This window comes from Poecilia mexicana, unplaced genomic scaffold, assembly GCF_051168715.1.
Source record: "Poecilia mexicana isolate PSO_F unplaced genomic scaffold, ASM5116871v1 scaffold_14, whole genome shotgun sequence".
NCBI classification, from domain to species: Eukaryota; Metazoa; Chordata; class Actinopteri; order Cyprinodontiformes; family Poeciliidae; genus Poecilia; species Poecilia mexicana.
The window spans coordinates 8,568,396-8,591,895 of record NW_028263383.1 but is presented as its reverse complement, the minus strand read 5'-3'; the positions used below and the strand labels follow the sequence as shown (position 1 = coordinate 8,591,895).

Genomic DNA, 23,500 nt, shown 5'->3' with positions numbered 1-23,500 from the left:
AAATCCACTCCTAAAACATTAAAATTCAGCTGGGAGCCGTTGAATCTGGTGTCCGATGTCAGTTTGCTTTCCTCTTTGCAGATAAATGATGGCAGGTCTTTTCCACACCAAGTAGTCCATCTCTAAAATGCATTGTCGAGTCCTTTCAAAAGTTTTGATCTGATAAGAACACTAAAATGTGCTAATAAGTGACCTGTGGTGAAAGAAGTGTTTCATTAGCATTGCTGGTCTTGTTCAGCCTCATTACTCCACAGAAAGGCAGCGAGCGCTTTTGTTTCGCAGCGCCGCAGGGGAAGAGAACGGCTGACGAAGCTGAACTGCTGAATGGACAGTCGACAAAGCACCATTACAAAGCCAGAGGTGGCCTCTGTCATCCAGACACAATTCAAAGTTTAAATACTAAAGTACTAATGCAGGCGTGGCCAAAGTGCGGCCCGGGGGCCATTTGTGGTCCTTGGACTGATTTTGTGCGATCCCCAGCTGCAGTTCAAAAATGATGCAAATTTGGTCGACAGACGGAGACGGAGACTTTTAATTTGTAATTTGTAAATCAGCTTTGATTCCATTTATTAAACTTGACTAAATATGGCAAACGTTTTGAAAGAAAATTACCCAAATCCTACTCTTATTACAGACAATAACTTTGTTCAATTGAGAACTAGATGCTTTTCTTTAAGCAAACACGCAAAATCTACAATGTTGTATTAGGAACGCCAAGAATGAATCTCAATCTTCAATTTGTCTCTGCAAGTGAAAAATCTGAATGAAACAGCAGAAATTTTTAACCTTTAGTTGTTTTATTTCAAACTTAAACAACAATTCTTTAAACTCTTAAAGTGCTGTCAAGACGTTGCATTATTATGCCACTTTAAAATCAGAATTATTCTGTATCAGTTTAAGCTCCATTTCTAATTAATGGATATGGAAAGAGAGAGAAAACATACATTATTTAATTTCCCTTTGGGATCAATAAAGTATAATTGAACTGAGGTCCAACAGCAGCTCCTACATCATGATCCTCTTCTCCTGGAACAGTGTGACCAGCGTGGGACCTTTGCAGCTCTTCTTCGGTTTAATTTCTTCTCGAACAAGAGGCAAGCGAATTTTCTCAGTCTTGGACTCGACCTCGTTGTAGGGACAAACTTTGAGATGTTCAGAGATGGACGGGACGTCTCTGAAGCTCCAGGCGTCCACAGGAGAGAACAGGGAGCTAAACTGCCACACCTGAAGGACAGAGGGGAAAACTTATCAGTCTATGTTCAAAGGTGAGTATTTTCACTAAAGCTCCACTGTGTACATTTTTTAAAAATGATCTTTTTTATGTATTTGTTCAAATTTTCACCATCTCATAAGACACATAATCTGTGAAAACATCGATCTCCTCCATTGTTATGGTGAAGAAACACTTCACTTCCAGCCAAAAATGATTTGAAAAAAATTTATTTTGCCTGATTTTTTATTTTTTTTTTGTTGTTGTTGCTTATATGAATTATTGTCATGTTGGTTATTAAAATATCGACATTTCCACTTAACTTTACATTTTGGTCCATCTGATGATGTAATTTTTAAACATTAAATAATTGATAATTTGATCAGTTACTCAGTACTTGAGTAGACGTTTTACCAAATACTGTTTTACTTGAGTAATTTCTTGGACGGATACTTTTTACTTCTACTTGAGTAAAAGTATGTTTTAGTAGTGCTACTCTTACCATTGTTGGATACTCTACCCACATTTGGTCGTGACAGTTTGTTAGCATCTCCATTGGTGGCTTTGCTAACTAGCTCAGCATTCACAACAGTCTATGCTAGCAGCAGCGTAGCAGAGAGCAAAGAGGAAGGCAGAGCTAAGTCCCGCCTCCTGGCTCCGATTGGTTTTTCTGGTTAGCACTGGGAGCACTGGGAGAGGGATTGTCTGTCCACAGGAACAGCTTCCTCCTGGGTTTGTTTTTAACTCTTTGGTTGTTTGGGTTTCAGCTCACCCTGTGTGTCACCCTCCACTTGGCCCTCCCGTGTGAGGAGCTGGTCCTCTCCCAGCGGAGCGTCACCATCCCTCTGTCCTGCAGCAGGGAGGAGCAGACCTGCCTCATGAGGCGGGACACCAGGGCCAGCTGGGACAGGGACTGGCTGTCCAGGAAGCTGGCCATGTGGCACAGCACCTCGTAGGGCAGCGAGCTCAGACGGTCCTCCCCTCCTTCGGCGTGACCTCCACCCGCAGGCTGAGAAAACGGTGTGGACGGATGCAGGCCAAAGCAGCCCAGCTCCTCACTGAAAGCAGATGAAACAGTTTGATGTATCTGCATGTTGAAGTCTGGACAAGAAATGATAACTTCATGATTATCCTACATGTTTTAGAAAAAAGCATTTAACCTGAAATTTTTCATTTTGAAATTTTGATTGAGGTGAGATTTAAAAAGAAAAATCTGTGGAGGAGACACCTTGTTCACTAAAAATGTTTCTATCAAATGGTATAATTAATAATGCCCAAAACAAAGAAAAGCTAATTACTTCAACAGTAACCAAGCTAAAATAATCAGATGTTTAATGGGGCAGTATTATTTAAGAGCGACTTTTTTAGCTTTACATCATGTCACAATGTTATTCCTGCATCAAAAACAAACTTGGAGTGTTGCTTTGTTTTTCAGTGTTTTAGTATCTTTATGCTCACTGTCATGTTCATTTTCCTCATCTCAGGAACTGATTTCTACCACAGTTTGAGTTCGTCAGTTTCCATTTTTATCTCTCTGTTCACATTACTATAATCATAATGTTGCATAAACTTATCTGAAAAAATGTTTTTCTCTCACTTGAAGTTGACGGTGGCTTCATATGTGGAAGGCCGAAACCTCCTCTGGCTGTAGGTGCATCCCATGTACGCTAGGGGGCACCGCTGTTCAAACCAGCCGTTCACACACATCTGAATGTCGCTGTGGATGTTCCTGCAGCGGCCATTTCCATTACCAAAGGCAAATAGATAGAATGCATCAGAGCTGTGTATTAACTAGTCACATAATTACATTTACTTGAGTAACTGTTTTGGGAAAATGTACTTTTGCTACTTTATATCTGCTGAAAAGTCATGTAGTAATTTTATTTTGGAGTATTACTCTTACTTGAGTACAATTTCTGGATTTTCTACCCATTAAATAATCAAACAAAATATTGTAACTAATATTCACCAGACCCAGGCACACACCTGCAGTTTCTGTTAAAGTTTCAGAATTTTTTTAGTGAAAGAAACTGATTTGGAAAATGGTGTTTTAACAAATTATTTTTTTTGTTGCCTTTGATCATTAAAATACCAAAATTTCCACTTAACTTAATATTTTGGTCCATCTCATTATGTCATTTTAAATATTAAATGATTAATAATTAGATCCGTTACTGAGTAGACTTTTTACCAAATTATTTTTACTCTTGAATAATTACTTGGATGGCTACTTTTTACTTGAGTGAAAATATGTTGAAGTACTTCTACTAGAGTACAATTTTGGGTGCTCTAAACCCATAGCAGTGCTGGTAAATCTGCTGAAAAGTGATGTATTTTTTTTATTTTTAGGAAGAAACGGATTTATTATTAAATATTTAAATGATGAACTGATGAGGAAGACTCGCTTGAAGTGTTTTCCGTATTCCGTGCGCTGGAAGGTGTGTCCGCAGAGGAAGGTGAAGGCGGAGCTGGCCTTGTTGTGCCGGCTGGTGACGCTCTCCACCTGCAGCTGCAGGTGCAGCTCCAGCGGTTTTCCAGCTGTCAGGTCAGCCAGCGACGTGTTCCTGCGGAAAGGGGCGGACAGGAAGCTGTAGGTCTGCGTGCCTTCATCCATCAGCAGGCTGTCCGAGGACGTGCTCTCAGCGATAAGGTGACCCCTCCGCTCCCTCTCCAGGGAGCACAGCAGGGAGGCCTGCGAGGGAAGTCAAACCCAAAGGATAAAATTTTTAAAAAGTCATCCACACCTGCCTTTAATTTAATTTAAAGTTCTGACGTCGCACTTCCGTGAACTTTGTAACGGACCGCGAGCTTGGTAGGTTGTTGCTATGGAGTTGCTATGACAACAATAAACTAGCCAAAGTTTAGAACTAGACTCATTGCGAACTAACTTATGAACAATATAAGTATATTACAAATATTACTCGATGGCAATTTTTTAGTACTCTGCGTGTAATACTCATATGTAGTACTTACTTACTTACTTACTGCCGAACTAGTAAAATTAGCCTAGCTATAGCTTTCATTTACTAGCTTAGACGGAGATACATGCAAAATACTTTAGTGTGTTTACAATCTTCTTCGCTGCAAAACCTGGAATTTTACTAAGTATTTTTGTCTATTTTCTAGTGCAAATGGTACACTTGAAATAAGACAAAACTAACTCAGAAGTAACTTTTCAGCAATTAATCTGCCGATGGAACTAGTACTTTTACATGAATATTAAGTTCACTTAAAACAAGCTCATTTCTTGCTGACTACTACTACTTTCTACTTGTAAGTTTGTTTCTCTTATCTCAAGTGAACTAAGATATTTTCACTAGAAACTAGACAAAAAAAGCACTTTTAAAGATTTTGTGGGTTTGTGGTGTATCAGATTGTATTCATATGGGTTTTTAAAATTATTTTGCATGTTTTAAAGACCTTTCCTATCAGATGATGACATGGAGGTCAACTTACCTGAACCTCCTCCCACACTGGCATGTCGCCTGGCGCCACACCCAGGTCGCTGGTGTCCACTGCTTCGTTTTCTCTCTTGTAGAAGCCCGGGTTACGGATGCGGCCCTGTCGTGCTGTGAAGCTGGTCGGGATTTTAAACGTGCGCACAGTGATGATTTTCATCGGCTCTAGTTTTCCATACACAAAGCTCTTCTTTTTGGGTTTCCCAGTAAGAGAGGAGGAGCATGCACTGCTGGTGGATGCTGCTGCACCATCACAGGTTGCCTCCTTCTCCTCCTCCTTCAGTGACCCAAGGCTTTTCCCTCTTCCTTTACCTCTCGCCTGACCTCTGCCTGCTGCAGCCGTGCCCTCGGATTCCCTGCAGCCTCCCATCTCCATGCTGAACATGCGCTCCCAGGCGTTGTAGTTCTCCAACAGACCAGCATCCACTTCTGATGCTCTGGCTATGGCCTCCCTCTCTGCTTGAGACAACATCGGCTGATTTTCTTCATATTCCTCCTCATCCTCATCTTGTTTTTCATCAGGGAAATTCACATTAATCATGTTAACTGCTTCCCAGATTTTGTCCCTTGCTTCTTTTGCAGCTGCTCTCTCTGCTGCCTCCTTCTCCATGAGAGCCTGTTTCTTCTTCTCCTTCTCCTTCTTCATCTCCTCCTCCAGCCTCTGTTCTTCCTTCGCCTCCTCCTCTGCGGTCTGGATCAGCTCCGGGAACAGTTTCTTCATCTTGATGGAGTGAAACAGAGCGTCCTGGTCTTGCAGACCCATGGCCAGGTCCAGACATCCGAACCTCTCTCGTTCCCTGAGCAGGTTTTCTAACAGCTCGGTGTGCGGCTGAGAGCAGGCGATGTTGGAAGGCCAGCGGTTCCACTCCATGGAGCAGCAAACCACGCTGGCCGGACACACCTGCAGGTGAGCCGCCCGCGAGGAGCGGGGCAGCTGGACCGGGCAGCCGTACTGGGCGTTGAGGCACGGCACCCTCACGTTGGGGCACAGCAGCAGGTGCTCCTCCTCCTTGCACAGGTGGAAAACCGCTCCGCAAAGCAGACGGCAGGGAAGGAGAGCGCAGCTGGCAGAAGGCTCCACCCGAGCCCTGCAGCGCCGGCTGTAGCAGGAGTCACAGTGGAGATGCTGCCGGACCCTGGAGCCGCGAGAACGGTGACTCTGAGAAACAGTGACACAGCAGACAGTTGGCAGCAGAGTGGGGAGTTACTGCTCACTTTTACTCAAATACATTTACTTGAGTAACTTTATTATGAAGCATCGCTCCTCTTATTTTAGTAACATTTCTGGATTTTCTGGATTTTCCACTGAATGAAAAACAAACATGTTTTAACCAAAATTCACCACACAGAGACACACACCTGCAGTTTTTGTTGAAGCTTCATAAGTTTTTTTATGGAAAGAATCTGATTTGGAAACATTTTCTTTTGCCAGATTTTGTTATTTTTTGTTACTTGTATGAATTGTTGTCATTTTCATCCTTTCACTTTTCCAGCCTGAAGTCTTAGATAATATTTAGATTTTTACAGATTCAACACGAGATGTCCTTAAAAAATCTTGCATGAGCTTCATCTAAAGTCCAAATTTTCTGATGCAATAAACTTACCAAACATAAAACATTCTGTATTGTGAGAGCAATGATGAATATGACAGTTTCAAGACTTAAAAACAAACAGAAGACGATATCATGGTGACCATGTGCTTCTTTTACCTAAAACTATTCATTCAAACTCTAATTTATTTTAGTATTTATCGTCAGAAGGACATATTTTCTTTTTTAATTAAAGGGAAATTAAGTAATATGCTAAGTAAATTGAAAGTTTTTTAAAAATGTCTGCTGCAGTGGAATCAGCGATTAGTGTTATTATTTAAGCGTTAACTCACCATCTTTAAAATGTGGCGTCTGCAGGTTTCTGTATCTGAAGCTGCAGATCTGTGGAAACAAGAAGACTCCATTACTCACCGTCTTTCAGTACAACCGTCTCATAACAAAATAAATATAAACGAATCATTTTAAATAATGTTTCTGCAGCAAGAGAATCAAAGGAAATGATTAAATTGAGCTTTCAGCCTACCTACTGAATGAGCTGAGAAGAAAACAGGCAGTCCAGCTTATGCTTTTAAAGAGCAAATGTGTGTGTGTTTCATTGTGTGTGTGTGTTATGTGTTGCTGTTATAAATAGAGCAGAGTCCTGACTGAGAAATGTTACACAGGTGGTCAGAAGTGTTATTTAGGTTACAAGCCCTCTCGACCTCTTAAATCAGGAAATATATTAATATTTATAATCTTTTACTGCTGCATTATAAATATTATTTATTAGCAAAATCTGATCCATCAGGTGATATTCACAGCTGTAATATTTAATCCATTATATCACTTCCTGTGCATGTTATTGGTTGCATTTATTGTCACAGATCATAAAACGTTTGTTCACATTAATTCAGACGTGGATAAAGATTTTGAAAAGGTTTAAATTTTAAATGATCTGCTGCAGCGTGACGCTGGCTGGGCTGGGGGGTCATTTCTCCTTGGGAGCCTGCTCACTGCTCCTTGGCTAATTTTAACCTGCCACCTCAAAGCGCAGACCTGATAGCGACGTTATAAAACCAAGGAGACAAAACGACACGTCTGGCCGGCGATTTGGTAAATCACCTCTTTCAGTTTGTTTAAATTTCAAGACGTCGAGGGTTGAGCAGCTAATTTAAGAGTCGATGATAAAGATTTTAACTGGTTTCAGTGTTTGGAGATCTGTACATTAGTCATTGTTTCAATTTTCCATTTCAGTTTAAAAACAAAGAGCGCTGAATCAGAATGTCAAAATGCTTTCAATGATTTTTGTACGTTTGTTTCAAAATAATCAGAATCATTAAAAACTGATCACTGAATATTCAGAAGCTAACAGGTATCTGATTAGCATTTTATTACATTTGTATTAAATGTGATTATATTTAAAATGTAATACAAAACCAGCATAATGGTTCTTAATTTTTCTACAAAGATGTTATTTTTTTAAGACCGTTGGGGTTTAACTGAGCAGAATGGAGTCCTTCCTGTCCACTGTCGCCATGTGCTTGCTGAGAATGAAGGATAGCTGCAAAAACAAAGATGTGATCAACCAGAAAAATGTTTAATATTTGTCACCATAAACTGAATTTGTTGCACGGCTTTATTTTTTTTTTTATTTTATAGCTTTAAAAGTACTAACATTTAGTGAGAAACTGCTTGTCTTATTTTCAAAAGTTGTACTGTTCAGTCAGATTTATGTAGTTATCTGATTTATTTGAACAAATTTGGTTTTATTTTTTAAAGACAAAAGCTAGACAGGATGAGGGAGTTTTGAGCTTTATGACAACAGTCGGTGTCAGAAATTAAAGTACTAAACTCGCTTGTTTTTTTTCTCTTTCAGGATAGAAAAATCAGTCAAATATGGTGAGTGACAAACGTTTTGTTGAGCATCGGTACAGTGCCAAGTCATAATTAGTAGAAAACTTGTATAGTGATTCACGCATTTGCATTAGATTCACCCATAAACTGTATTCAACAGCACTACTTCAACATATTTTTACTCAAGTAAAAGTAAAAAGTATCCATCCAAGAAAAACAGTAAAAAGTATTAAGTAAAAAGTCTACCCATTTACTGTGTAATTGATCAAATTATTAATCATTTAATATTTAAAAATTACATAATCAGATGACCAAAATGTGAAGTGGAAATTTTGGTATTTCAAAGACTAAAATGATCATTCATATAAGAGAGAAAAAATCAGGCAAAATAAATGTTTTTCAATCAATAAAATACTTAAACTTTAACAAAAACTGCAAGTGTGTGTCGGTATCTGGTGGATTTTTGGTTAAAACATGTTTGTTTTTCATTCAGTGGGTAGAAAATTTTACATTTTACTAAAATAAGAGGAGCGATGCTTCATAATAAAGTTACTCAAGTAAATGTATTTGAGTAAAAGTGAGCAGTAACTCCCCACTCTGCTGCCAACTGTCTGCTGTGTCACTGTTTCTCAGAGTCACCGTTCTCGCGGCTCCAGGGTCCGGCAGCATCTCCACTGTGACTCCTGCTACAGCCGGCGCTGCAGGGCTCGGGTGGAGCCTTCTGCCAGCTGCGCTCTCCTTCCCTGCCGTCTGCTTTGCGGAGCGGTTTTCCACCTGTGCAAGGAGGAGGAGCACCTGCTGCTGTGCCCCAACGTGAGGGTGCCGTGCCTCAACGCCCAGTATGGCTGCCCGGTCCAGCTGCCCCGCTCCTCGCGGGCGGCTCACCTGCAGGTGTGTCCGGCCAGCGTGGTTTGCTGCTCCATGGAGTGGCTGCGCTGGCCGGTGGATGACACAAACCCAAATAACTTCAACGCCATGCAGGACAACATGATGAAGGAAAGGGAGACGCACGGCGAGGCTTTGGATGTTGCTATGGCTCTAGTTGACCAGTCAGACTTGTACGCCCGCCTCAAAATGAAGCCTCTGTATCCAGAGCTTATGGAGCAAGAAGAAGTGGAGGATATAAAGGAGGAGAGCAGAGAGGAGGTCGCAGTCGGAGGTGTTCAAGACCAAAACCCAAGTGAAGGTTGGTCAAAATGCGGCTTGGTTCTGAAACATAAAAAGGAGCTTCTTTAGTACAACTTAAACCAGGGTAGGTCTATGGCTGTGGCACTCAAAGTCGGACCTGAAGGGCCGGCATCCTGCATGTTTTAGTTCTCTCCCTGGTGGCAGTAAGAACCTTTTCAGCATGTCAGTGTTCTTCTGGCCTTCTAACGAGCCATCATTTGATCCAGGTGTGTCAAACAGGGAGAGAACTAAAACATGCAGGATGCCGACTTTGGGCACCACTGGTCTGTGGGCTACGTAACATGTTCTATACATCTTTTACACAAAATTCCTCTCAAATAATGAGATTCTAGTCTGTTCATTTTGAACTCCTTTCAGAATTAGCTGTTTTATGTCACTTTAAAACCACCCCTTTAAGAACATTCAGATTTCTGATATGGCCCAAAATTAAATTAACAAGCCTGCAGCAGAGACTCAAACTGAAGTACAAAAACACAGAAAAACTTATTATTTTAATGTGTTTTGCAATTGTTTCTCTCTGCAGCTCTTCCTATAAGCAGCATGTCTGAAAGTCATGCTGCAGAAGAAACTGCTCAGAGTGTTGCACAGCCTCCAGTGATCAACATGGAGAAGTACAATCTGTTTGAGATGATGTTCAGCATGGAGAGAGGCGCCTGCGCCGTCGCTCAGGAGAATTTGGAAAATCCAAAACAAAACCAAAAACCAGCCGACGAGGGAAGAAGCCAGAAGGGACCAGCAGGACAGCGGCAGGACAAATCCAGTCCCAGAAGCTGCCCTCCACCTGACACCAGCAAGACGGGCCTGGCCCCGTGGCAGGAGGGGGTTCTGGAGCGTCTGGGGCAGGAGCTCACCCCCCAGGAGTACAACATGTACGTGGTGCATCACGGACGCATGCTGCTGGCCTTCGGGCAGATTGAGGCCTGCACTTCCAGGGAGAAGGACTTCGTCTACGGCAGTCTGGAGCCAATTCCAGTCCAGACGCTGCACTCTTTCAAGGTGACGAGCTCAAGTTTGGCCAATTCACACAGAATAAAAATTCTGTAGAGCAGAGTTTCTCAAACTCTCCAAAAAGGCTGCAGGCTCCACATCCTGACAGAAAAACATATTAACCCCAAACCAGTTTTATGTTTGGTCTAAACATAAAAACACCTAACTTGAAATTGCCTCGGAAATAACACATCTTAACATATACAACCTGAAATTAAGGTCTCTTAACTCATCGTCTCATTGCCACCTAAAGTGAAGGGTGGCGCTGTTTTGTAAATGTGACTGGTCACAGTAAAACCAAGAACAAGTCATCAAACATTAAATTATTTCCAGCTGTTTTTGAAAACTCCAAAATGTCACCAAGTTTAGATAAAATGCTGATTCTCCCAAAGCTTACCTACGTCAAAAACTGCAGTTAATGATCAGGCATGTTGCTTTTCACCTCTTACTCCGGTGTAACTCACAGTTTTTCCACTGATCTCATTTGTCTTGTGAAATGCAATGAGCTGCTCTTTTTCCCTGAAAGGTGCCTGTGAGTTATCGTTACAAGAGGCGGGTTCATCTGAACGAGACGGCTGCTCGGGTGCAGACTGAGCATCGAAGCGTGGACACATCAGACCTGGGAGCTGGTGAGGACGACTGGTTTGGAGATGAAGCCGAAGAAACGCTGCTGGGCTACGCTGAGATGGCAGTCATGGGCCACAAGGTACAAACATGGATGGAGAACGTAAGAGTTGGGTAGAAACTAGTTACATTTACCTGAGTAACATTTTTTTAATTGTTCTTTTAGGGGTATTTTTACTACTTTAACTTGAGTAAGTTTGATGAAGTACTGCTGCTCTTACTTGAGTAAGATTTCTGTTTTAACCAAAAATTCACCAGACACAGAAATCATCTGTGGTTTTTGTTCAAGTTTTAAGATGTTTTGTATTGAAAGAAACTGGTCTGGAAAAATGTTCCTTTTGTCTGATTTTGCTATTCTGTGGTTTATTTATTCAGAACAGACAAAAAGTTAAAATAAAACAATAATAAGACAAACAAACATGCCAGTGTGTTTGTCTTAACATGTAATTATGTTACTTATATGAATTATTTTCATTTTCAGATTTAAAATACCAAAATGTCCATATATTTTTATATTTTGGTCCATCTGATGATGTAGTTTTTAAATATTAAATGATTGATCATTTGATCAGTTACTCACTACCTAAGTCGACTTTTTACCAAACACTTTTTACTCTTACTTGAGTAATTTCCTGGGCGGCTAACTTTTACTTTTACTTTAATAAAAATATGTGCTATTCTTACTTTTGGCTACTTTATCCTCCTCTGAGTAAGAGTAGCGCAACTTCAACATATCTCTAAAGTCAAAAGTAAGAGTAAAAAGTATTCGGTAAAAACTTTACTCAAGTGCTGAGTGACGAATGAAAACATCAATCATTTAATATTTGAAAATGAATTATCATACGGACCAAAACATAAAGAAATATTAGTATTTAAAGATCAAAATTAAAACAATTTACATAAATAACATAAATACAAAATCAGGCAAAAGAAAAATTTTTCCATATATTCATACAATATAAAACTAATGAAAATTCTTGGCTAAAACATGTTTGTTCTTTGCAGTTGGTAAAGAATCCAGAAGTTTTTCTCAAGTAAGAGTAAAAAGCTCAATGTAGTTACTCAAGTAAATGTAGGTAGTTTCTATTCATTTCTGGTCATTTTCGGTTGAGCTGCTGAACACAATAATCACTGACTTCAGTAAATTGTCTTATTTTTCCAGATCAGTGAGACAAAGGGAGCAGACGGGCTGTATGTGGACTTTGGCACGCAGACGCACTCTTTCCGCACGGCGCCCTTCAAGCGGAGGACGACCTTGGCGGACGTGATGGCGGACCGGCCGCTGAAGCTTCTTCTGCAGCTTCAGGCAGAAACCGTGAACAGCAGGAACAACAGAGCCAGCTGTGCGTTCACGTTCCTCTGCGGTCACACCTTCCACCGCAGAGAATTTGCCACACACTTCAGGTGTGTTACACTCAGAGGAGGAGTTGGGTGGAAACTAGTTACATTTACTAGATACATAAATTTGACTTATGTGTGGAAAAACCTAAATATTCAGTGTATAAATCTGGTTTCAGCTCACTGCAAGGTTCCTGTTAAATTTTCTAAAGATTGTTCTCAGAGTTGAGTAGTAACTAGTTACTACCACAACAAAGTACTCCCTAAAAGTACTTTTTTGTGGAAAGAATGTAGGTTTAGGAGTATATTTTACTACGCTGTACTTTTTACTTTTACTGGAGCCTAAATATGTTGAAGTAGTGCTACTTTTTTGCTTTTGCTCTGCTGAGATGTAACTGTTCAGATGTGGATGCACATATCTGGCGTGTACCAACTGTTTTTATCTTTCCAGGAATGTGCACAGCGACATCCAGATGTGTCTGAGTGAATGGTTTGAGCAGCAGTGCCCCCTGGCGTACCTGGGATGCACCTACAGGCAGAGGAGGTTTCATCCCTCCACACAGAAAGCCACCGTCACCTACAAGTGAGAACAACCTCACTTTTAAATGTTTTTAGATGATCGCAGGTACATATTTTGTATAATTTTCTTTTGACTTTATCTCTTGGAGTTGTTGTTCTACTTAAAAGTCTGCTGATTTTTGAATTCACTTGGTTTCACAGGATTTTACTTAAGAGTATCGGGTTAATTGTGGGCTGAATGCATACCACACTTGTGAGAAAGTTCTTTAAATCTGTGTTTTTAAAGGGGCAGAATTATGTAATTTCATGCACATAGTGCTATTTTATAGCACAATCAAGTAATTATGTTACCTTCATTTAAGTTGGTGTATGAAGCATGACTAAAAGGAAGTCTGAATTTGCAATTGAACGCTTTGAAATTGGGTCTCTATCTCTTTAAGAAGCTCTGCCTTGAACATGTCATGTCCACAGTGCTTCTTTTTATGCCGTTTATTACCATTCTTAGGAGAGTTGGACTGAAATAATTCATATGATGAGCGTGGTTCTGTTTGCTAATTGCTGCTGGCTAGTCTAGAGGAGCTGAATGGGGGAGGAGTTTTGGGTAAATAGACAGCGCTTTGTGAGAGCAGCTGAATTGTTGCCATGGATACATGAATGAGGGAATAACATCAAAACATGCTAAAAACCTTAGAAAGTTGATTTTACATAACACTGCCCTCTTAATGTGACAAATCTATAAAAGTTCAAAGGTTATTTAAAACCTTCGCGTGCTACTGGACAATCTGACCAAAGTTTTATTTGCTTCTCACAGTCAGCAGCTGAGGTGTTTCAACTTGCGTCCAGACGTTCTTCCCTCTCTGGACGGCAAAGCTGGAGACGGGGAGGACCGTCTGAGCTCGCTGCCCTACGAGGTGCTGTGCCACATGGCCAGCTTCCTGGACAGCCAGTCCCTGTCCCAGCTGGCCCTGGTGTCCCGCCTCATGAGGCAGGTCTGCTCCTCCCTGCTGCAGGACAGAGGGATGGTGACGCTCCGCTGGGAGAGGACCAGCTCCTCACATGGGGGAGCCAAGTGGAAGTCCAAACCTGTGAGAAGAAAATCCTGCAGTTCAAAGTGCTTCACATCATAAAAACACAAAGGCAGAAACTGAAACATTAGTTTAGTCGTTGCACATCAGAATGTTGATTAATGTTTCATTTATTATGTTTCAAAAGCAACTGTAACCAGCTGGGTTTTTAGTCTAGATTTAGAGGAACTCAGTGTTTCAGATGTTTGGTAGTTTTCTGGAGGTTTGTTCCAGATTTGGTTCTGGTTCTGGGGATGCAGAGCAGAACCAGAACTAGAACCAGAAGATCTGAGACATCTGGAAGGTTGATACGGCATCAGCAGATCTTTAACTTAGAACAAACCATCCAGTCCACCACAAGCTGCTATCAGTAGCTGTGCTTCCATTAACCAAACAATTGCTCAAATTGAAATAATGAAGATAAATAGTTTAATGGTTTAAAAAAACTCATGTTTTCAATAAAAAAGGTTTTTGTGCTAACATGAGGTGGTTTTTCAGCCGTATAGAATGGAAACTTGTACTGGAAACACTTTTTTCACATCTGGCAAAAACGACAGACGATGACAGGAAGTAGAAGGAGGATGATGGTTTGTTTGTTTTTTCTTGTTGTTTTCAGACATTGTGCATCTGGTTCCACCAGATCTCTCACAATTCATAAAAAGTTTGAATGTGTAAAATCAGCCACTACCATTTCCCCAAAACGCTGCATGCAGCCGCTCCCAAGTAGACGCCACGTCTCCTCTGATTGGCTGATAAATGATGAACGTCACGGCTGAATTATGAATATAATCTCATGTAACTGTTTACATCCGTCACTGACATAATTTCTAATGACTTAAAGTGTTTAAGGGAAACACCGCAGTTGGGAAATTGTGTTTTTTGGACAATAGCAGAATAGCTACAAACACGTTTATAATAGAAACACAGCTGGTGTCCTCATGACGCTGCTTCTGTTTGTCTCCAGGTGTGGGAGTTCAGTCATCTGTTCTCTGCTGTGGATTCATGGAACATGGCTGACATACCTCCGATTTCTGCTCATCTGAAAGTCTGTCCTTACTATCAGAAAACTGAGCAGAAGGAACGGGTTGCTCTCCCCTTCCTTACTGAAAAACAGCAGAAGAGTCCGAAGGGTCAGAGTCTCCTCAATCACTTTACAGGACGAAGATGACAGCAGTGAAGAAGAACCTCTGCTTGTTGTGTTTAACTTAAACTGATTTATATTCAGATGTTGCATTGCATTTAAGATATGTTTTAGTTTTATCTTGTGAGAATCTCCGAACTCATGCGCACAGCGCTGGATGGCAAAAAGACGAACATTTCAGTCAATTAAATGAGACATGGAGATGTAGGTATTATTAATTTAGTGCTATGCGACACAGCAAAGGTTGCATAGCACTAAGCTAAACTAAACTCCTTGTGTTTTCCTAAGTCTTGGTAGTTTTAGTGTTTTCTCTCTTTGTGGCAGAATGTTCTGCGTTGAAGAACTTGGTGAATTGAGGAGTAGGGTTTCAGTCCTCACAACAAGATGTTTTTGACAATTTAATGATACCGAGTATGTGGAAAAGTTTCTACTTCCTGTTCCATAAAGAACATGGATCAGGAGTTTAGTTTTCTTAAGAAGAAGTTGGCAGAGTCCAGACCTGAACCCAATAAAACTCTTATGCAGTGAGTAAGAATGGAAGACGTGAGCGAGGCCTGGTTGTCCAACATCAGTGTCTGACCTCACAAATGTGCCTCTGGAAAAATGGTCAGAAAAACTGTGGAAAATCTTCCCAGAGGAGTTGAAGCTGCTGCAAAAGGTTGGGCTGTGATCATTTTAATCCTTATAAGACCCGGATATTTTATGTTCAGATATGAGTGAATATTTTTGGTATTTGTGTGTAGTAAAAAGCTGTAATGTTTTGTTTGAAATCTTAAAAATAAAAAGGCCTTTTCCTTAACTGTGAACTGTCCAACATGTTTTCAAATCAAAATCAGACTCATGTCTGCATAATAAAGCCCCTCCTCCTTGTTCTCCGTCTCTTCCTTCTCGGTGGCACTAATAACCCCTCATAGCTCAGTGCTTTGTTGTAAGCGCAGCGCCGCACTGCACGAAACGGCAGAAGGTGAAGAGTAGGTTATTTCCACTCAGCCTGATCCTGCAGGATTCATTCATGCTTTGCAGAATGTGGACAGGGAAATAGTTGGAAGCGCATCCGAACAGCAGGAGACGGTAGTTTAACGCACTGATAGGGCTTTTGTTCGCCGCATTTTCGCTGCAGCGAGGACACAGACACCGGTCCAGGACGGTACGAAGATCCATGAGACACGCTTTGAGCTGGATACCGCTTCAGTATCACGGTAGGCCACAGACAGGGGTTTGGATTAAAACGCTGCTACAGATGAAAAACACATGCAGCGAAATCAATCATGAGATGAGTGACACGGCTGCTATTTTCACTAAATGGCTTTTCTCTTAAATTAAATGTTAGTGCTGCATCTGACGTCCCGCTGCTAACATCTGCTCAGGTTGCGTGAAGGTTGAGCCATGGACGCCGGGACGCTGGAGCAGCAGGTGGCCAGCGTTGACAGGGGGATCTGCTTCCTGAAGCAGGAGCACCTGGCCATGCTGACTGGCCTGCAGCTGGAGATCACACACCTGAAGAGGCGCTGTCACGGTAAGTCCCTCCAATCTGCCCGTATTTGATATGGGCGGTTGCCCAGGGCGGTACTACAAAAGGAGGGCGGGAGCAGAAGCATCAAATCCAAATGGGAAGTTACTGCCTTAACGCATTTGTAGTGAAAACCTTTAGTTATGCTCATCTTGGCAGTAAATCAATAATAATATCACGATAGACTCGTGACATGATCAGTATCAATAAATAAGACATCTGATAGAATATTTAGTATATAGAATATTCACTGAAACACACAGCATTCTGGGAGATGTAGGCTACTCAACCTCTCACTGCCAGAAAGGTTGGTAGCGTCAACTGCTTACTCACTGAAAAACACAAAATCTTACCAAGTATTTTTGGTTTAGTTTCTAGTGCAAGTATGTTAGTTGTTTCTTATGTTTCTTAATATTTGTGAAAAAGTACTTTATCTATTGGCAGATTATTTTACTTATTACATGGGAAAAATATCTTGTTATAGGTGGAATTATCTGCCAATGGAAAAAGGCCTTTTTAAAATCAATATTAAGGATTTATTTACTTAAAACAAGCTCCTTTATCTTGCTGAAAAGTTACTTGTAAGTTAGTTTTGTCTTATTTCAAGTGTAGTAAAAGATATTTGAACTAGAAACTGGACAAAAATTCTTGGTAAGATTTTGTGTTCTTTTTGTGTTACCTGGCAACAACCTGTTGAGTAATTTATGGTTACCTAGCAACGGCCTGTTGAGTAATTTATGGTTACCTAGCAACAACCTGCTGAGTAACTTGCACAGCAGCAGTTTTAGGTTTCATCACTGTGCCTCATAGCTGCTTAAAAACAACAACAAAACAGGGACGTGGAGTGAAAACTGTGGATTAAATAAGAAAAGTCACTCCACCGGTTTAGCAGTATTTCAAAAAAATGGATCAATAATTATTGATCGAAAATTATCGATATGGACTGATGAGAAACAAATTTATAGTGATACAATTTTCAACCATGTCGTCCAGCTCTAATCTGGATTCATCTCTGTGGATGTTTATATTATGGATTATTCTCCTCAATCTGTAATCTCTAATCTGACTATGCCTCATCCTACGTGCAGAGCTGAGCTGTGAGCTGGACTCCAAGTTTCCCAACAGAAACACGGCAGGTAAGAATTTAGATTTAATAAGTAATAATCCAAATTAATAATTTAAAGTGTAAAAAAATAAAATAAAATTATTTCAACTGGTTTCTGTCTTAAATAAAACAAAAATAATCATCAGTTTTAAAGAGAAATGTGAACTTCCATAACCTTTTCCATATATCTTATTCTGCTCTTATGTAATGTGTAATTTTGAAGTGGGAATGAAAAGTATGCCTGCTTTACTCCTATTTTACCGAAAGTTTCTGTTTCATAACAAACTGTCACGACATAGTGACATTTTCAACAAATATGTAAAAAAATATTTTTTATAAAAGTTACATACAGCTGCTTTAATGTAAACTACATATCAACCTACCCTTTGTTTAGCACATGTCGGCAACAAAGCAGTTTCAATACAGAGTAACTGAACAAATGATCAATCATTTAATATCAAAAATTATATAATCAAATGGAACAAAATACAAAGTTAAGTGTAATGTTGGTATTTTAACAACCAAAATGACAACGCTTCATGTAAGTGACAAAAAAATAACAAAATCAGGCAAAAATAAATATTTCTAAATCAGTTCCTTTCAATTAAAAACTTAGGAAACTTTAATAAAAGCTGCAGGTTAAAGTGTGTGTCTGTGTCTGGTGAGTTTTTGGTTACAACATGTTTGTTTTTAATTCAGTGTGAAGACAATCCAGAAATTTTACTCAAGTAAGAGTATAAATACTTTATAATAAAGTTACTCAAGTAAAAACAAAATGTAGCCGTCCAAGAATACCAAGAGTTTAAAAGTATTTGGCAAAAAGTTTACTCAAGAACTGGTGTTTTGTATTTTAAGGACCAAAAGATAACAAAAAATAACAAAATCAGTAAAAATGGTATTTATCCAAATCAGTTTCTTTCAGTAAGTAAACTTATGAAGCTTTAACTGCAGGTCTGTGTCTGGTGAGGTTTCGGTTACAACATATTTGTTTTTAATTCAGTGAGTAGAGAATCCAGAAAGTGGAGAGAGAGTAGAGATACTTCACAATAAAATGAATCAAGTAAAAGTAAAAAGTACAGCGCAGTAAAAATACTCCTAAAAGTACATTTTTTCAAAAAGTTACTCAAGTAAGTGTAAGTAGTTACTACCCAGCTCTGGGTATGTGTTTGTTTTCGTCCATCAGAGGAGGAAGAAGAGCTGGCGGCGCGTTGCGAGGCCGCAGAGCGCCTCCTGGAGCGGCAGCAGTGCATGATGGTCACGGTGCGCGGGGAGCTGCGGGCCGGCCGGGCCCGAGCTGTGGCGCTTGGGAGGAGCCTGCGGGAGGAGGAGCGGCGCTTCCTGGAGGAGCTGAAGCGCCGCAGCCACAAGATCACATTGTTGAATCGAGAACTACAGCGGCAAAACGTCATGACGACGACGCTGCACCACGAGCTGCACGGCGCACGGTTGAAACTTTTCCAGCAGCGGCAGAGGGGAAAAAGAGAGCAGGGGGAAGAAGAGGAGGAGGAGGAGGAGGGGGATGAGGAAGAGGAAGAAGGAGGGCCAGACTGGCCTCTGTCTCCTCATCCCGGTGCCTCCTCCGTCCAGCCGCAGGGGAGACACAGGAAGAACATCAGTGTGAGGGAGGAGAGGGTGAGAGCCTGCATCCCACAGGAGAGAGTCACGTCACCACAGAGTCCACACCCGATGCCTGACCCCGCCCTCTTCCTGGTGCCGCTCAGGTACCGCCTCCTCCGCTGGAGCCGGCCAATGAGGCTGCAGGACGGAGAGGAGGGGGAGGACGAGTGGGAGGACATAGAGGACAGCAGGGTGCCCAGGAGGGTGGACATGGGCGCAGGCGAGGGAGAGACGGCTCTGTGACGGTTAACTCTGAGCAGGAGGACTCTGTAGAAACCTGGAAAATTAAGTTTTATAATTTAGCATCACAGGAAATGGTTAATCTAAACTAGACTTAGATGTATTTATAGATTTACCCAATTAAGGGTGTGAAATGTCCTCAAAAGGTTTAGAGTTTTCCACTGCTGATAGTGCTTGCCTATAATCTAAACAGCAGCATTGCCTCTGGGTTCAGCGAACGTTTCACCAGCTGGAGCAGCTGGGGGTGCGCCGAAAACCTGACCTGCCCTTTCTGAATTTGGCCAATACCAATTTGTTTTTGTCTGAAATGTTGCTAAATATAGCAAGAAAGTCACTGAGTTGGTAACAATTATGGGGTGACTATTGTTAACTTAAAATGAGCCGGTCAAACCTCTCTTAAGTGAGAGCCGAAGAGGACAGTGGCTGGTTTTTAGGTATTTGCTGAGGTGGATAAGATCAGCTTCACATGTAAGTATCGACCGATCACCAATCTCCCAAAATGAAGGAAATATGTGCCGGTAAATCGACTGGCCGGTAAATCGGTGCAGCCCTAGCTTTATGTTTAGGATGGTCACTTGGAAAGGAAATTTTGTATTACCTGCACTTTATTAAATTCATACAATTTACCTTGATATGGCAAACCATAACTCATGTTGTCGTCTCTGTTTTCACTGGGAGAAAAACTTTTCTTAGAACATTTTAATATGCAAGTGTGACTCCTCTGCGGCCCGGTGATGTTACAAATAGTAGAATAGTAAAAATACAAATAATAAAATTTTTCACAGAAGCTCCCCGTCCACACTGTCTGAGCTTGATCTATTTTCACAAAACTCCTTTCTCCAGTTGTGAAAGAGACATGTGCCAAAAGACATTCAAGTTTATTTCCACAAGCAGCCTGCAGGTATTTATACTTACAAAAATACTCTTTTCCTCCTCCTTCATAACTACTTTACATAAAATCTTGACAAAATAAATCAACGTTTATTGTTATAACATGACTACCTTTGGAAAAGGTGGAGAATTAAAAGCAAAGGAAAAACTGATTATTAGTCAAAAAAATGCATTCTATCACACCTGGACTGATTACATATTGTGCTTTTTATATAATGTAAAATATGACTGAAATCAACTTTCTAAAACTACTTAGTCTTTTTAGTCAGTTCAATCATTACAATGCATGGTAATATTATATACCAGCTGAATTTAGGGAGTTTTGTAGGTTTTTATGCTTAAATTTATGAAAAATGATTGATCCAAGGATGTTGAGTCTGAAAGAACTGACATTTTGAAATCTAACCAGGATATCTGAGTAGATGTATCTGCTCCAATATTTCTACAATAACTCTTGAAACAACTTAAGAACAGGCATCCTCATCCATATTTTTGTCTTCTGTCTGGATAAAATCCTGCATATCAGGGATGTCGAGCTCTTTTTCATTTTGGGCCACATCAACATCATGAATGTTCTTAAGGGGCTGGTTGTCCCAGAACGCATCATAAAGCCTACTAACTGTTAAAACATTAATAAATAGCTGTGTCTGCATTCGATAAGTACTTATTTAAATTTAATATCTGTAAAATGTAGAATAACATTTCATTACTTTTTTTTTCTTTTGCAATAAAAATCACTGATTTGTGGAGTTCAGAAATATTTGCAAAATATCTAAAAAATAAAAATACTTGCTGTAAGAAATACTGCTACTTGCAGTATACTGCCACAAAATGGTAGTAAAAAAAACAGTTTGTTTTTTTTACCATTTTGGTGGAATATTTACAGTAAACTCACAATTATGCATTACTGCATGACTTAACAATCAAACATTCTGTTGTGAAATGTTTCCTTGTTGCTACAGAAAAATGCATCTTATTTTAATGTTAGTCAAGGTTTCATTTAATATATTATTCACACAGCATGAACTTTAATGGAGCTGCTACTGAATAAACAAGCAGCAGCAGAGAGTTTCTCCAGCAGTTGATTTGCTCTTGGTGTGTTCAGAATATTAATGTCTCGCTCTCTGGTGGCCACAGACCTTCTTTTCAGCTGACGCCAAACAAATCTTTGAGGAAACAGGATGTGAATACTGAGAGGTTTGTTTTTAGCTGGTTTGGGACAGAGGAGGTGCTTCAGTAAACACAAGAAAAGAGAAAATGTGGAATTCATTTGATTACATCATGAAGCCCAAGAGAAAATCCAGGGACATTCATCATTAACCAAGAGTGTCTGTAACTATAAAACATGGAATTTAAATTTTGTACCAGTGATTTAAAATTAATGAAATATATTGTCAATAATACAATCAAACTGACTGATTGAAATATAAACACTCGACAATATTCAGATTGAGTTTCTGAAAACATCATTGTTCTATTCACAGATTCTCAATTTAATATGTTTGGACTTTGACTGGGCCACAGCATCACACGGATAGCCCAACCATCCTACATGCACAAAGGAGTGTTACTGCAGATCCTTCCTCCCATCAGCTGGTAGACTTCATGTAGGTGGCAGCACACGTTAAGAAAATGTTTACATCAACGTGGTTATTTTTTCATTTCTTGTAAATAGTCTGCTGCTTTTAGATGCAAAAATAAACAAAATTTTAGCAAGAAAACTAACATCTTGTTAGCTTTCTTGCTGAGTTCCACTTTGAATTTGAGTATGTTATTTTTAAATCCTGGCCAATATTTCAGTTTTATACTGTAAATTTGAACCTTACTCTATGGCAGTGGTCCCCAAACTTTTTCCTGTGAGGGCCACATAACTTTTCCTTTCTCTGGTGGGGGGCCGGACATTGTTGAGGGGGCGTTTCTCGATTAATTTTTACCCAGAAAGCACATGGGCAAAAACCATGAGTGAAACGGTCACTGGGACTAACTAGTATATATATTCCATTGAGGGAATATAACTATAATATATTAATTTCTCATATGTTAACATGGCTCGTTTTGAAGTATAAGCTGCTACTTACAGGCATTGCTTCAAAGAATTCAACCTGGAATGTGGCGTTCATAACAGACAGGTGTGTTCATCTGCTCTACCGCTAGCAAACAACCATTCTGATTAAAAAATATAAAAGTCAAGCAAATGGCAGCAATGCGACATGCAAAACAAAACACCCACAGTTTACAGGACACACTTCCTGCTAAAGAGCCCCCTGCTGGTTGAAGAAAAATCTACATATAAACCGGAAAATACAATAAATGAAAAAAAAAAATCTGAATGCTCTCTGGTATTGTTCAGGGGGCCGGACCAAATGTGGAGGCCCGCGGGCCGTAGTTTGGGGACCCCGGCTCTATAGCCTCTTATTCTTAATTAGAATAGAATAGGTCTCATTAGCTAAGCTAATTTTGCTAGTTCTGCAGTAGGTACTACAGTTAATATAATATGTATCTTAGTATCACACAAAGGTGTGTAGATTACTCAGAAAGAGTAATCTAGTAATACCTGTAATGTACTTATATTGTTTAAAAGTTAGAAACGAGCCGTTAACTAGTTCTAAGTGATAGGTATTTTCCTCGAACCTTCATTAAAAGAACCACAGACAACGTATATGAATTTTATGACCAAGCTTTTGCAAAAGGAGAAGTCTCAGCGAACTGCTCCTCCGAGTCATCCACAGAGCGTTCTCCCCTCTCTCTGCTAGAGCAGGCCTTTTATTTGGGAAAACAATAGTCAGAAAAGATAAACAATAAGACAGATGGCAAGCTCAATCTAACACACAGGCCATCAGGCTCTTTTCCTTGAGAGCAGAAACTGGAGGGAACAATCAGTTCTCAGGAACACAGATATTCAACACAGCAATCAAAAAGTTTTAGTACCATCATTACTGATTAACATTAGACTGAATGTTGATTAACTATTGATTAATATTAGACTGAAAGTAAAAATAAAAATGATAACAAAAAATCTCTAACATTAAGCTTGTGGTTTCTTTGTTGTTGTCATAGCAACTCCATAGCAACTGTCTGCTGATGGCTGTCAGTTACAAAGTTCACAGAAGTGTGACATCACAAAAGAACGAAATTTTGTGTTAAAAACATACAAAAATAGGATTGCGGCAATATAATAGTAGTAGTAGTAGTAGCAGCAGTGATGCTGCTGCTACTACTACTACT

The 23,500-nt window shown here is 40.1% G+C and overlaps 3 protein-coding genes across 3 annotated transcripts; 2 read left to right on the top strand and 1 right to left on the bottom strand.

Moving 5' to 3' along the window:
- Window positions 1-778: 778 nt before the first annotated feature.
- On the bottom strand, window positions 779-5,872 carry LOC106910299 (F-box only protein 40-like; the record flags this gene model as incomplete). The annotated part of the gene is made up of 5 exons (XM_088012736.1): window positions 779-1,224; window positions 1,983-2,268; window positions 2,808-2,939; window positions 3,616-3,902; window positions 4,667-5,872. Coding segments are annotated over 5 exons (2,130 nt in total), but the record flags the coding sequence as incomplete, so codon positions are not given.
- A 2,767-nt stretch (window positions 5,873-8,639) lies between these two features.
- LOC106910312 (F-box only protein 40-like) lies at window positions 8,640-15,711 on the top strand (the record flags this gene model as incomplete). The annotated part of the gene is made up of 7 exons (XM_014976918.2): window positions 8,640-9,237; window positions 9,763-10,235; window positions 10,753-10,932; window positions 12,013-12,254; window positions 12,640-12,771; window positions 13,519-13,792; window positions 14,736-15,711. Coding segments are annotated over 7 exons (2,103 nt in total), but the record flags the coding sequence as incomplete, so codon positions are not given.
- A 147-nt stretch (window positions 15,712-15,858) lies between these two features.
- ccdc92bb (coiled-coil domain containing 92Bb) lies at window positions 15,859-20,031 on the top strand. Its single transcript, XM_088012734.1, has 3 exons — window positions 15,859-16,428; window positions 17,511-17,558; window positions 18,711-20,031. The coding sequence occupies exons 1-3, from the start codon at window positions 16,299-16,301 to the stop codon at window positions 19,385-19,387; spliced, it is 855 nt and encodes a 284-aa protein (XP_087868860.1). The 5' UTR covers window positions 15,859-16,298; the 3' UTR covers window positions 19,388-20,031.
- The last annotated feature ends 3,469 nt before the right edge of the window (window positions 20,032-23,500 follow it).